We start from the raw sequence: 15,989 nt of genomic DNA on the forward strand, positions 1-15,989 counted from the left end.
CGTGCCCCGGACGTGTCACATTCACAAGGGGAAGGTTTATTATCACCCATGAAGGTTTATTATCTTTACGAGAAAATTGTGTAACTTTTATGGATCCATCGAACCGAAACTGACCAAGATATTGAGTTTTGAAAAGTCGCTCATTACTCATTATGCATTTGCAGACACGCATTTCTGAATTGGATGCTATGGGCGTAAGTTTTTAAATGATTTGCTCCAAAATGCGGCTAAATGTTCGTCAAAAGTTGTAGTTTATTGAGGTAGTTGCAGAAATATATAACGGTAGAACCTTTTTTAGATACAAATCATCAAAAATGAGTCGTTTTTGGTAGGATTCAAAAGACTTCAAGCGACGAACCCGGTTTGACAAATCCGTCACCGCTTTCAAAGCCGGTGCCCATCCAGTACCGTCAAAACTACTGGGCCGATTGATTTGAAATTTTTAGCACATAATCTGTACACTTTTTGCCAGCTAGTCTCGTCGAGAAATCATGAAAATTGTGGATACTTTTTTTTTAACCAAATCTTTAAAAATCGTGTTTCGAGGCAAAATGACAAAAAGCAAAAATCTGCCAAAAATCGAAAAATAGTAAATTCAACAAAAACTATCCGAGACTACCTAGATAAACATATAATCTTTCAAACGAGTATCGATTTGTATATTTCTGGTGTCCCATCACGCAGCTACGATGTGCACCGCAAAAAGTATCTTTTTGCAAACGAACCTTCATAAAGTTGATGCCATGGATGAAGTTTTTATTAGATCTTGCCCAAAATAGAACCAAATATTTTTGAAATGTTGTAGTTTAATATGCCATTCATTTGAAAGAATGAAATTGAATGGTTACGTCGTCAAAAATCGTCAAAAATGATCCTTGAGAAACCCCGTATTGGAATAGAAACCCCTTTTTCATCTTCAAAATGCTACTGCCATTCTAACGTTGATGTCATGGATGTAGTTGTTCTGTAAATCTACCCGCCCCCCCCCCCCCCCCCCCCCCCAAAAACAATCACATATTCTTGAAGAGTTGTAGTTGCAAAAAAAAATATGATAAATAGAATCGTTCGACGAAAAAGAATCCAAAAACCGAGCGGCCCCCGTTAGAACATAACTGTCCGCCATTGTCTCGGTCCTCCACGGTGCTCTGCTTTGCTGTTTTGCCCGGCACACTCGCAATCAAGCGACTGCAGTGTGCCGTTCGCTCGCAGCAGCAGCAGCAGCAGCAGCACCACCACCACCAATGGGGCACCCGCATCCCGCTGCAACCACCACCGGGATTACGCAACAGTCCAGTGTCCCATCAGCGGTTCCCTTACTTGCTGGCCGGTCGGTGCAATTCGTGCGCTGTCGTCGCTCCGGCTGCTTGTGCTGGTGCATTCGAGGCCAGCTCAGGCCCCGGTGGTCAGCGTGATCAGGCCCGTTGAAGTGTGCAATTTATGGCCTGTCCTCGGCTGTATGTGTATGGGTGTGGTTTGGTTCTGCAGGTAGCTCATATAGCGGTGCGTTGCGTTGCACCCATTTGCCATCATTGTTTTCATTCGGTGGTGGTCCGCGCGGGTCACGGGGGCGTCCTAATAATATCCTGAACAGTTCTCCGTTAACATTCTGGCAATTTTTTACCCCTTTCCGTTTCAGTTTGTGGCCCACCGGCGGTTCCGGCTAACGCGAAGGTCCACCCAACGAAGGCGGACGATGGCAGCGGTGGGTTGCGGTCGGCGCGCTACGAATGTGACGCCGGATACGAGCTGTTCGGCCCGGACACGATCCGGTGCGATCCAGCGAAGGGTTGGGACCGTGAGCTGCCATTCTGCGGTAAGTAGCAAGACATCCCCCCACCCCCACCCCGAGAAACCCCGAGACAATCTCTCTGTGCCGCATACACCACGCAAACGCTTTCCACGGTTTGGTCAATTTCCAATTTCACACCTACCCCCCCCCCCAAACGCGCCCCAAGGACATCAAGTTGGGGATGGGGCGCATTAATTGCCTCCCAGCCTGGCTCATCTCATGCTCATCAATTGGCCATCGGTGGAAAGGCCATCGATGGTGACGGCAACAAGGGGGGAGGGGGGGGGGGCGGGGGTTGCGTGTACCAGGTGTAGATGCATATGAAACCGTTGTTTTCATTCTAAAGCTGCATCTACGCCAAATGGAGCTGTAAAGCCAGTCTAAGTGTTTTATTTTGTTCATTAGGCACTCCGTTAAACATAATCGGTGTGCATTTTTCCAAATTTAACTCTATAACAATTATTTTCATTAATTTAAATGTCACGTTCCGTTCCTAAAAATTGCGATTCGCCGACATCGTTCGTTTTCTGCCTCCATCTCAAAAAATCGGCGCCCGAATCGCATCCAATTTTTATTGAAGGTTACGGTGGGCATGCTCTCTCTCTGAAACGCGGTGCAAAGTGCTGTTTAAAAAAATTTAAAAGTCGTGATATAAGTGGGAGAACCACCAACCATCGAAAAGAAGTGTTAGAAGTCACCAAATTGCAGGCCTTATTGGCCAAAAAGGGTTACTAATGACCGTTACAAGCAACAATTAATCAATTTTGACCGAGATTTGTGAAAAAAAAATCAAGCAAAATATCATAAAACGACAAAATTGATCTATTTTTCTCGATGAAAATGCACCGCCACCGCGCGGAATATCGGCCAAGGACACGCTACACAGCCACAATTGGTAACAATTATCACTTGCGGCTAACTCACCAGACTTGATCCTATCAAATGAACATTCATTTGCATCTTTGGGGACAGGTAATGGCCGAGCAACGCTTCCTTTTGTTCGAAAATGTGGAAAAATGGATGGGTTTTCAAAACAATGGTACCGATTGGCGTTTTTTTTAAGGTTTAGCATCCAAAAATGGCCAAAGATATAGTTGAAATGTGTAGCGAACGACCGCCATCACTTTGGAGAATAAATGATTATCCCTTTTCCCACAATAAACGGTTTTTTTTCTCGAAAAAAAAAACAACCGTTTCATATGCATACACCTGGCAAATGTCAACAATTAGCTGTTCTCCTCTGCGTAACCCTTCTTCCCCCTCGCACGCACACAATCATTCTCTACTCTCCCACCCTCTCTCTCTCTCTGTTCACTAGGCACGAACGTGGCGTACCGGAAACCGGTGAACCAGTCGTCGGCAACCCGGGCAGGGCCGGCCGGTTTCGCGAACGATGGTAAACCGGGCAACCAGAACCCGGACGGGCAGGAGTGCTCGGAGACGCAGAAGGAGGTGTCGCCGTGGTGGCGCGTCGATCTGCTGACACCGGAAGCGGTCCGGGTGGTGCGGATTACGACGCGGGGCTGCTGTGGGCACCAGCCGCTCCAGGATCTGGAGATCCGGGTCGGTAACAGTAGCACGGATTTGCAGCGGAACCCACTGTGCGCCTGGTACCCGGGTACGGTGGATGAGGGGAGCACGAAGTCGTTCACGTGTGCCCGGCCCCTCGTCGGCCAGTACGTCACGGTGCAGCTGGTGGGCGTCGAGAGTAGCCTGAGCTTGTGTGAGGTCGAGGTGTACTCGAATGATGAGTTTTCGGCGGAACGGTGCGCCGCACCGAACCTGAACGTGGACACCGTTGTCACTACGTTCGCCCGGACGTGCTACGAGTTTCACATCACGCGTGGGGAAAGCTTCGAAAAGGCGCGGGCCGTCTGTCGTTCCAATGGTGAGCGGAAATGCCCCTGGGTGTCTTCCCTTTTTCGTTACTCACTGCCTTTTTTCTTCTTCTTTTTCTTCTTTTCGTTGTTGCAGGAGGTGATCTACTGCACGATTTCCGGGGCGTCACCACGGACTACATCATCTCCGAGCTGGAGCGCCGTAAGGGCGATCTGCGGACACAGCTGGTGTGGATCGGTGCCCAGAAGGAACCGGGCATTACGTCGCGCACCTGGAAGTGGGTGAATGGTAGGTTAACCCGGCGGCGCCGATCGGTTATCCTTGAGCGCACTCACACATGATTGTCCCCCCCCCCTTCCACCCTTTTTTTAGGTGATACGGTAAGCAAACCGACGTGGGGCAAAGACCAACCGAACAACTACAATGGCGAGCAAAACTGCGTGGTCCTGGACGGTGGCCGGAACTGGCTGTGGAACGATGTGGGCTGCAACCTGGACTACCTGAACTACATCTGCCAGCACCGGCCACTGTCCTGTGGGTCACCGAACGCGCTCGTCAACACGACCATCGTCGGGCGGAACTACTCGATCGGGGCCAACATCACCTACCGGTGCCCGGTCGGCCATTCGCTGATCGGAACGGGTGACCGCATCTGCCAGCCGAACGGTACCTGGAGCGGGGCCGCACCGGCCTGCAAGTGTAAGTGCGCCATGATTCGTTATTTTTTTTAAATTTGTTTTTATTTGAATCGCTACAATTCATTTGCATAATTTATGGGGCTAAATATTCGATTAAGAAATAATTAAGAAAAGTGAAGGGGAGGTGTAACGCGCCAGGTACATCCCTACGACCAGTGCAGTGCACTTACATTATGTAAAAAAAGTGCTATCCACCGCCTTGCAAGAAACATAGATTTTGGGTGATTTTTCAGGGAAACTCTTAGCCTAGAAGTGTGTATTACATATCAATGGTTTTGTTTCTTCTTTACTGTGCTTTTTACATTTTCTTAAAATATCTCCTAGAACCAAAGATATAACAAAAACAGTCGGCCAAGGTACGAAAAGCACGCAAAGAAACCTTTATCCCCCTTGAATGCATTTTTTTCATTTTCACTGATTTTTCAGGGAAACTCTCAGCCTAGAAGTGTGTATTACATATCAATGGTTTTGTTTCTTATTCTTCTTTACTGTGCTTTTTACATTTTCTTAAAATATCTCCTAGAACCAAAGATATAACAAAAACAGTCGGCCAAGGTACGAAAAGCACGCAAAGAAACCTTTATCCCCCTTGAATGCATTTTTTTCATTTTCACTGATTTTTCAGGGAAACTCTCAGCCTAGAAGTGTGTATTACATATCAATGGTTTTGTTTCTTATTCTTCTTTACTGTGCTTTTTACATTTTCTTAAAATATCTCCTAGAACCAAAGATATAACAAAAACAGTCGGCCAAGGTACGAAAAGCACGCAAAGAAACCTTTATCCCCCTTGAATGCATTTTTTTCATTTTCACTGATTTTTCAGGGAAACTCTTAGCCTAGAAGTGTGTATTACATATCAATGGTTTTGTTTCTTATTCTTCTTTACTGTGCTTTTTACATTTTCTTAAAATATCTCCTAGAACCAAAGATATAACAAAAACAGTCGGCCAAGGTACGAAAAGCACGCAAAGAAACCTTTATCCCCCTTGAATGCATTTTTTTGATTTTCACTGATTTTTCAGGGAAACTCTTAGCCTAGAAGTGTGTATTACATATCAATGATTTTGTTTCTTATTCTTCTTTACTGTGCTTTTTACATTTTCTTAAAATATCTCCTAGAACCAAAGATATAACAAAAACAGTCGGCCAAGGTACGAAAAGCACGCAAAGAAACCTTTATCCCCCTTGAATGCATTTTTTTCATTTTCACTGATTTTTCAGGGAAACTCTCAGCCTAGAAGTGTGTATTACATATCAATGGTTTTGTTTCTTATTCTTCTTTACTGTGCTTTTTACATTTTCTTAAAATATCTCCTAGAACCAAAGATATAACAAAAACAGTCGGCAAAGGTACGAAAAGCACGCAAAGAAACCTTTATCCCCCTTGAATGCATTTTTTTCATTTTCACTGATTTTTCAGGGAAACTCTCAGCCTAGAAGTGTGTATTACATATCAATGGTTTTGTTTTTTATTCTTCTTTACTGTGCTTTTTACATTTTCTTAAAATATCTCCTAGAACCAAAGATATAACAAAAACAGTCGGCCAAGGTACGAAGAGCACGCAAAGAAACCTGTATCCCCCTTGAATGCATTTTTTTCATTTTCACTGATTTTTCAGGGAAACTCTCAGCCTAGAAGTGTGTATTACATATCAATGGTTTTGTTTCCTATTCTTCTTTACTGTGCTTTTTACATTTTCTTAAAATATCTCCTAGAACCAAAGATATAACAAAAACAGTCGGCCAAGGTACGAAAAGCACGCAAAGAAACCTTTATCCCCCTTGAATGCATTTTTTTCATTTTCACTGATTTTTCAGGGAAACTCTCAGCCTAGAAGTGTGTATAACATATCAATGGTTTTGTTTCTTATTCTTCTTTACTGTGCTTTTTACATTTTCTTAAAATATCTCCTAGAACCAAAGATATAACCAAAACAGTCGGCCAAGGTACGAACAGCACGCAAAGAAACCTTTATCCACCGCCTTGAATGCATTTTTTTCATTTTCACTGATTTTTCAGGGAAACTCTTAGCCTAGAAGTGTGTATTACATATCAATGGTTTTGTTTCTTATTCTTCTTTACTGTGCTCTTTACATTTTCTTAAAATATCTCCTAGAACCAAAGATATAACAAAAACAGTCGGCCAAGGTACGTAAAGCACGCAAAGAAACCTTTATCCCCCTTGAATGCATTTTTTTCATTTTCACTGATTTTTCAGGGAAACTCTTAGCCTAGAAGTGTGTATTACATATCAATGGTTTTGTTTCTTATTCTTCTTTACTGTGCTTTTTACATTTTCTTAAAATATCTCCTAGAACCAAAGATATAACAAAAACAGTCGGCCAAGGTACGAAAAGCACGCAAAGAAACCTTTATCCACCGCCTTGAATGCATTTTTTTAATTTTCTCTGATTTTTCAGGGAAACTCTCAGCCTAGAAGTGTGTATTACATATCAATGGTTTTGTTTCTTATTCTTCTTTACTGTGCTTTTTACATTTTCTTAAAATATCTCCTAGAACCAAAGATATAACAAAAACAGTCGGCCAAGGTACGAAAAGCACGCAAAGAAACCTTTATCCCCCTTGAATGCATTTTTTTCATTTTCACTGATTTTTCAGGGAAACTCTCAGCCTAGAAGTGTGTATTACATATCAATGGTTTTGTTTTTTATTCTTCTTTACTGTGCTTTTTACATTTTCTTAAAATATCTCCTAGAACCAAAGATATAACAAAAACAGTCGGCCAAGGTACGAAAAGCACGCAAAGAAACCTTTATCTCCCTTGAATGCATTTTTTTCATTTTCACTGATTTTTCAGGGAAACTCTCAGCCTAGAAGTGTGTATTACATATCAATGGTTTTGTTTTTTATTCTTCTTTACTGTGCTTTTTACATTTTCTTAAAATATCTCCTAGAACCAAAGATATAACAAAAACAGTCGGCCAAGGTACGAAAAGCACGCAAAAAAACCTTTGTTCACCGCCTTGAATGCATTTTCTTCATTTTCACTGATTTTTCAGGGAAACTCTTAGCCTAGAAGTGTGTATAACATATCAATGGTTTTGTTTCTTATTCTTCTTTACTGTGCTTTTTACATTTTTTTAAAATATCTCCTAGAACCAAAGATATAACAAAAACAGTCGGCCAAGGTACGAAAAGCACGCAAAGAAACCTTTATCCCCCTTGAATGCATTTTTTTAATTTTCTCTGATTTTTCAGGGAAACTCTCAGCCTAGAAGTGTGTATTACATATCAATGGTTTTGTTTCTTATTCTTCTTTACTGTGCTTTTTACATTTTCTTAAAATATCTCCTAGAACCAAAGATATAACAAAAACAGTCGGCCAAGGTACGAAAAGCACTCAAAGAAACCTTTATCCCCCTTGAATGCATTTTTTTCATTTTCACTGATTTTTCAGGGAAACTCTTAGCCTAGAAGTGTGTATTACATATCAATGGTTTTGTTTCTTATTCTTCTTTACTGTGCTTTTTACATTTTCTTAAAATATCTCCTAGAACCAAAGATATAACAAAAACAGTCGGCCAAGGTACGAAAAGCACGCAAAGAAACCTTTATCCCCCTTGAATGCATTTTTTTCATTTTCACTGATTTTTCAGGGAAACTCTCAGCCTAGAAGTGTGTATTACATATCAATGGTTTTGTTTCTTATTCTTCTTTACTGTGCTTTTTACATTTTCTTAAAATATCTCCTAGAACCAAAGATATAACAAAAACAGTCGGCCAAGGTACGAAAAGCACGCAAAGAAACCTTTATCCACCGCCTTGAATGCATTTTTTTAATTTTCTCTGATTTTTCAGGGAAACTCTCAGCCTAGAAGTGTGTATTACATATCAATGGTTTTGTTTCTTATTCTTCTTTACTGTGCTTTTTACATTTTCTTAAAATATCTCCTAGAACCAAAGATATAACAAAAACAGTCGGCCAAGGTACGAAAAGCACGCAAAGAAACCTTTATCCCCCTTGAATGCATTTTTTTCATTTTCACTGATTTTTCAGGGAAACTCTCAGCCTAGAAGTGTGTATTACATATCAATGGTTTTGTTTTTTATTCTTCTTTACTGTGCTTTTTACATTTTCTTAAAATATCTCCTAGAACCAAAGATATAACAAAAACAGTCGGCCAAGGTACGAAAAGCACGCAAAGAAACCTTTATCTCCCTTGAATGCATTTTTTTCATTTTCACTGATTTTTCAGGGAAACTCTCAGCCTAGAAGTGTGTATTACATATCAATGGTTTTGTTTTTTATTCTTCTTTACTGTGCTTTTTACATTTTCTTAAAATATCTCCTAGAACCAAAGATATAACAAAAACAGTCGGCCAAGGTACGAAAAGCACGCAAAAAAACCTTTGTTCACCGCCTTGAATGCATTTTCTTCATTTTCACTGATTTTTCAGGGAAACTCTTAGCCTAGAAGTGTGTATAACATATCAATGGTTTTGTTTCTTATTCTTCTTTACTGTGCTTTTTACATTTTTTTAAAATATCTCCTAGAACCAAAGATATAACAAAAACAGTCGGCCAAGGTACGAAAAGCACGCAAAGAAACCTTTATCCCCCTTGAATGCATTTTTTTCATTTTCACTGATTTTTCAGGGAAACTCTCAGCCTAGAAGTGTGTATTACATATCAATGGTTTTGTTTCTTATTCTTCTTTACTGTGCTTTTTACATTTTCTTAAAATATCTCCTAGAACCAAAGATATAACAAAAACAGTCGGCCAAGGTACGAAAAGCACTCAAAGAAACCTTTATCCCCCTTGAATGCATTTTTTTCATTTTCACTGATTTTTCAGGGAAACTCTTAGCCTAGAAGTGTGTATTACATATCAATGGTTTTGTTTCTTATTCTTCTTTACTGTGCTTTTTACATTTTCTTAAAATATCTCCTAGAACCAAAGATATAACAAAAACAGTCGGCCAAGGTACGAAAAGCACGCAAAGAAACCTTTATCCCCCTTGAATGCATTTTTTTCATTTTCACTGATTTTTCAGGGAAACTCTCAGCCTAGAAGTGTGTATTACATATCAATGGTTTTGTTTCTTATTCTTCTTTACTGTGCTTTTTACATTTTCTTAAAATATCTCCTAGAACCAAAGATATAACAAAAACAGTCGGCCAAGGTACGAAAAGCACGCAAAGAAACCTTTATCCCCCTTGAATGCATTTTTTTCATTTTCACTGATTTTTCAGGGAAACTCTTAGCCTAGAAGTGTGTATTACATATCAATGGTTTTGTTTCTTATTCTTCTTTACTGTGCTTTTTACATTTTCTTAAAATATCTCCTAGAACCAAAGATATAACAAAAACAGTCGGCCAAGGTACGAAAAGCACGCAAAGAAACCTTTATCCCCCTTGAATGCATTTTTTTCATTTTCACTGATTTTTCAGGGAAACTCTCAGCCTAGAAGTGTGTATTACATATCAATGGTTTTGTTTCTTATTCTTCTTTACTGTGCTTTTTACATTTTCTTAAAATATCTCCTAGAACCAAAGATATAACAAAAACAGTCGGCCAAGGTACGAAAAGCACGCAAAGAAACCTTTATCCCCCTTGAATGCATTTTTTTCATTTTCACTGATTTTTCAGGGAAACTCTCAGCCTAGAAGTGTGTATTACATATCAATGGTTTTGTTTCTTATTCTTCTTTACTGTGCTTTTTACATTTTCTTAAAATATCTCCTAGAACCAAAGATATAACAAAAACAGTCGGCCAAGGTACGAAAAGCACGCAAAGAAACCTTTATCCCCCTTGAATGCATTTTTTTCATTTTCACTGATTTTTCAGGGAAACTCTTAGCCTAGAAGTGTGTATTACATATCAATGGTTTTGTTTCTTATTCTTCTTTACTGTGCTTTTTACATTTTCTTAAAATATCTCCTAGAACCAAAGATATAACAAAAACAGTCGGCCAAGGTACGAAAAGCACGCAAAGAAACCTTTATCCCCCTTGAATGCATTTTTTTCATTTTCACTGATTTTTCAGGGAAACTCTTAGCCTAGAAGTGTGTATTACATATCAATGATTTTGTTTCTTATTCTTCTTTACTGTGCTTTTTACATTTTCTTAAAATATCTCCTAGAACCAAAGATATAACAAAAAACAGTCGGCCAAGGTACGAAAAGCACGCAAAGAAACCTTTATCCCCCTTGAATGCATTTTTTTCATTTTCACTGATTTTTCAGGGAAACTCTCAGCCTAGAAGTGTGTATTACATATCAATGGTTTTGTTTCTTATTCTTCTTTACTGTGCTTTTTACATTTTCTTAAAATATCTCCTAGAACCAAAGATATAACAAAAACAGTCGGCAAAGGTACGAAAAGCACGCAAAGAAACCTTTATCCCCCTTGAATGCATTTTTTTCATTTTCACTGATTTTTCAGGGAAACTCTCAGCCTAGAAGTGTGTATTACATATCAATGGTTTTGTTTTTTATTCTTCTTTACTGTGCTTTTTACATTTTCTTAAAATATCTCCTAGAACCAAAGATATAACAAAAACAGTCGGCCAAGGTACGAAGAGCACGCAAAGAAACCTTTATCCCCCTTGAATGCATTTTTTTCATTTTCACTGATTTTTCAGGGAAACTCTCAGCCTAGAAGTGTGTATTACATATCAATGGTTTTGTTTCCTATTCTTCTTTACTGTGCTTTTTACATTTTCTTAAAATATCTCCTAGAACCAAAGATATAACAAAAACAGTCGGCCAAGGTACGAAAAGCACGCAAAGAAACCTTTATCCCCCTTGAATGCATTTTTTTCATTTTCACTGATTTTTCAGGGAAACTCTTAGCCTAGAAGTGTGTATTACATATCAATGGTTTTGTTTCTTATTCTTCTTTACTGTGCTTTTTACATTTTCTTAAAATATCTCCTAGAACCAAAGATATAACAAAAACAGTCGGCCAAGGTACGTAAAGCACGCAAAGAAACCTTTATCCCCCTTGAATGCATTTTTTTCATTTTCACTGATTTTTCAGGGAAACTCTTAGCCTAGAAGTGTGTATTACATATCAATGATTTTGTTTCTTATTCTTCTTTACTGTGCTTTTTACATTTTCTTAAAATATCTCCTAGAACCAAAGATATAACAAAAACAGTCGGCCAAGGTACGAAAAGCACGCAAAGAAACCTTTATCCCCCTTGAATGCATTTTTTTCATTTTCACTGATTTTTCAGGGAAACTCTCAGCCTAGAAGTGTGTATTACATATCAATGGTTTTGTTTCTTATTCTTCTTTACTGTGCTTTTTACATTTTCTTAAAATATCTCCTAGAACCAAAGATATAACAAAAACAGTCGGCAAAGGTACGAAAAGCACGCAAAGAAACCTTTATCCCCCTTGAATGCATTTTTTTCATTTTCACTGATTTTTCAGGGAAACTCTCAGCCTAGAAGTGTGTATTACATATCAATGGTTTTGTTTTTTATTCTTCTTTACTGTGCTTTTTACATTTTCTTAAAATATCTCCTAGAACCAAAGATATAACAAAAACAGTCGGCCAAGGTACGAAGAGCACGCAAAGAAACCTTTATCCCCCTTGAATGCATTTTTTTCATTTTCACTGATTTTTCAGGGAAACTCTCAGCCTAGAAGTGTGTATTACATATCAATGGTTTTGTTTCCTATTCTTCTTTACTGTGCTTTTTACATTTTCTTAAAATATCTCCTAGAACCAAAGATATAACAAAAACAGTCGGCCAAGGTACGAAAAGCACGCAAAGAAACCTTTATCCCCCTTGAATGCATTTTTTTCATTTTCACTGATTTTTCAGGGAAACTCTCAGCCTAGAAGTGTGTATTACATATCAATGGTTTTGTTTCTTATTCTTCTTTACTGTGCTTTTTACATTTTCTTAAAATATCTCCTAGAACCAAAGATATAACAAAAACAGTCGGCCAAGGTACGAAAAGCACGCAAAGAAACCTTTATCCCCCTTGAATGCATTTTTTTCATTTTCACTGATTTTTCAGGGAAACTCTTAGCCTAGAAGTGTGTATTACATATCAATGGTTTTGTTTCTTATTCTTCTTTACTGTGCTTTTTACATTTTCTTAAAATATCTCCTAGAACCAAAGATATAACAAAAACAGTCGGCCAAGGTACGAAAAGCACGCAAAGAAACCTTTATCCCCCTTGAATGCATTTTTTTCATTTTCACTGATTTTTCAGGGAAACTCTTAGCCTAGAAGTGTGTATTACATATCAATGATTTTGTTTCTTATTCTTCTTTACTGTGCTTTTTACATTTTCTTAAAATATCTCCTAGAACCAAAGATATAACAAAAACAGTCGGCCAAGGTACGAAAAGCACGCAAAGAAACCTTTATCCCCCTTGAATGCATTTTTTTCATTTTCACTGATTTTTCAGGGAAACTCTCAGCCTAGAAGTGTGTATTACATATCAATGGTTTTGTTGTTTATTCTTCTTTACTGTGCTTTTTACATTTTCTTAAAATATCTCCTAGAACCAAAGATATAACAAAAACAGTCGGCAAAGGTACGAAAAGCACGCAAAGAAACCTTTATCCCCCTTGAATGCATTTTTTTCATTTTCACTGATTTTTCAGGGAAACTCTCAGCCTAGAAGTGTGTATTACATATCAATGGTTTTGTTTTTTATTCTTCTTTACTGTGCTTTTTACATTTTCTTAAAATATCTCCTAGAACCAAAGATATAACAAAAACAGTCGGCCAAGGTACGAAGAGCACGCAAAGAAACCTTTATCCCCCTTGAATGCATTTTTTTCATTTTCACTGATTTTTCAGGGAAACTCTCAGCCTAGAAGTGTGTATTACATATCAATGGTTTTGTTTCCTATTCTTCTTTACTGTGCTTTTTACATTTTCTTAAAATATCTCCTAGAACCAAAGATATAACAAAAACAGTCGGCCAAGGTACGAAAAGCACGCAAAGAAACCTTTATCCCCCTTGAATGCATTTTTTTCATTTTCACTGATTTTTCAGGGAAACTCTCAGCCTAGAAGTGTGTATAACATATCAATGGTTTTGTTTCTTATTCTTCTTTACTGTGCTTTTTACATTTTCTTAAAATATCTCCTAGAACCAAAGATATAACCAAAACAGTCGGCCAAGGTACGAACAGCACGCAAAGAAACCTTTATCCACCGCCTTGAATGCATTTTTTTCATTTTCACTGATTTTTCAGGGAAACTCTTAGCCTAGAAGTGTGTATTACATATCAATGGTTTTGTTTCTTATTCTTCTTTACTGTGCTTTTTACATTTTCTTAAAATATCTCCTAGAACCAAAGATATAACAAAAACAGTCGGCCAAGGTACGTAAAGCACGCAAAGAAACCTTTATCCCCCTTGAATGCATTTTTTTCATTTTCACTGATTTTTCAGGGAAACTCTTAGCCTAGAAGTGTGTATTACATATCAATGGTTTTGTTGTTTATTCTTCTTTACTGTGCTTTTTACATTTTCTTAAAATATCTCCTAGAACCAAAGATATAACAAAAACAGTCGGCCAAGGTACGAAAAGCACGCAAAGAAACCTTTATCCCCCTTGAATGCATTTTTTTCATTTTCACTGATTTTTCAGGGAAACTCTCAGCCTAGAAGTGTGTATTACATATCAATGGTTTTGTTGTTTATTCTTCTTTACTGTGCTTTTTACATTTTCTTAAAATATCTCCTAGAACCAAAGATATAACAAAAACAGTCGGCAAAGGTACGAAAAGCACGCAAAGAAACCTTTATCCCCCTTGAATGCATTTTTTTCATTTTCACTGATTTTTCAGGGAAACTCTCAGCCTAGAAGTGTGTATTACATATCAATGGTTTTGTTTTTTATTCTTCTTTACTGTGCTTTTTACATTTTCTTAAAATATCTCCTAGAACCAAAGATATAACAAAAACAGTCGGCCAAGGTACGAAGAGCACGCAAAGAAACCTTTATCCCCCTTGAATGCATTTTTTTCATTTTCACTGATTTTTCAGGGAAACTCTCAGCCTAGAAGTGTGTATTACATATCAATGGTTTTGTTTCCTATTCTTCTTTACTGTGCTTTTTACATTTTCTTAAAATATCTCCTAGAACCAAAGATATAACAAAAACAGTCGGCCAAGGTACGAAGAGCACGCAAAGAAACCTTTATCCCCCTTGAATGCATTTTTTTCATTTTCACTGATTTTTCAGGGAAACTCTCAGCCTAGAAGTGTGTATTACATATCAATGGTTTTGTTTCCTATTCTTCTTTACTGTGCTTTTTACATTTTCTTAAAATATCTCCTAGAACCAAAGATATAACAAAAACAGTCGGCCAAGGTACGAAAAGCACGCAAAGAAACCTTTATCCCCCTTGAATGCATTTTTTTCATTTTCACTGATTTTTCAGGGAAACTCTCAGCCTAGAAGTGTGTATAACATATCAATGGTTTTGTTTCCTATTCTTCTTTACTGTGCTTTTTACATTTTCTTAAAATATCTCCTAGAACCAAAGATATAACAAAAACAGTCGGCCAAGGTACGAAAAGCACGCAAAGAAACCTTTATCCCCCTTGAATGCATTTTTTTCATTTTCACTGATTTTTCAGGGAAACTCTCAGCCTAGAAGTGTGTATAACATATCAATGGTTTTGTTTCTTATTCTTCTTTACTGTGCTTTTTACATTTTCTTAAAATATCTCCTAGAACCAAAGATATAACCAAAACAGTCGGCCAAGGTACGAACAGCACGCAAAGAAACCTTTATCCACCGCCTTGAATGCATTTTTTTCATTTTCACTGATTTTTCAGGGAAACTCTTAGCCTAGAAGTGTGTATTACATATCAATGGTTTTGTTTCTTATTCTTCTTTACTGTGCTTTTTACATTTTCTTAAAATATCTCCTAGAACCAAAGATATAACAAAAACAGTCGGCCAAGGTACGTAAAGCACGCAAAGAAACCTTTATCCCCCTTGAATGCATTTTTTTCATTTTCACTGATTTTTCAGGGAAACTCTCAGCCTAGAAGTGTGTATTACATATCAATGGTTTTGTTGTTTATTCTTCTTTACTGTGCTTTTTACATTTTCTTAAAATATCTCCTAGAACCAAAGATATAACAAAAACAGTCGGCAAAGGTACGAAAAGCACGCAAAGAAACCTTTATCCCCCTTGAATGCATTTTTTTCATTTTCACTGATTTTTCAGGGAAACTCTCAGCCTAGAAGTGTGTATTACATATCAATGGTTTTGTTTTTTATTCTTCTTTACTGTGCTTTTTACATTTTCTTAAAATATCTCCTAGAACCAAAGATATAACAAAAACAGTCGGCCAAGGTACGAAGAGCACGCAAAGAAACCTTTATCCCCCTTGAATGCATTTTTTTCATTTTCACTGATTTTTCAGGGAAACTCTCAGCCTAGAAGTGTGTATTACATATCAATGGTTTTGTTTCCTATTCTTCTTTACTGTGCTTTTTACATTTTCTTAAAATATCTCCTAGAACCAAAGATATAACAAAAACAGTCGGCCAAGGTACGAAAAGCACGCAAAGAAACCTTTATCCCCCTTGAATGCATTTTTTTCATTTTCACTGATTTTTCAGGGAAACTCTCAGCCTAGAAGTGTGTATAACATATCAATGGTTTTGTTTCTTATTCTTCTTTACTGTGCTTT

The 15,989-nt window shown here is 38.0% G+C and overlaps 1 protein-coding gene across 2 annotated transcripts in view; it reads left to right on the plus strand.

Moving 5' to 3' along the window:
- Positions 1 to 15,989, plus strand: part of LOC126569084 (sushi, von Willebrand factor type A, EGF and pentraxin domain-containing protein 1) — a 56,415-nt gene that overhangs the window by 17,292 nt on the left and 23,134 nt on the right. For both annotated transcript variants that reach the window (XM_050225900.1, XM_050225910.1), the window contains exons 3-6: positions 1,637 to 1,813; positions 3,108 to 3,677; positions 3,764 to 3,916; positions 4,001 to 4,327. In XM_050225900.1, coding sequence (XP_050081857.1) covers positions 1,637 to 1,813; positions 3,108 to 3,677; positions 3,764 to 3,916; positions 4,001 to 4,327 — 1,227 coding nt within the window. The remainder of the gene's footprint in view (positions 1 to 1,636; positions 1,814 to 3,107; positions 3,678 to 3,763; positions 3,917 to 4,000; positions 4,328 to 15,989) is intronic.

The sequence above is a fragment of the Anopheles aquasalis genome, chromosome X (assembly GCF_943734665.1).
Source record: "Anopheles aquasalis chromosome X, idAnoAquaMG_Q_19, whole genome shotgun sequence".
NCBI lineage: Eukaryota > Metazoa > Arthropoda > Insecta > Diptera > Culicidae > Anopheles > Anopheles aquasalis.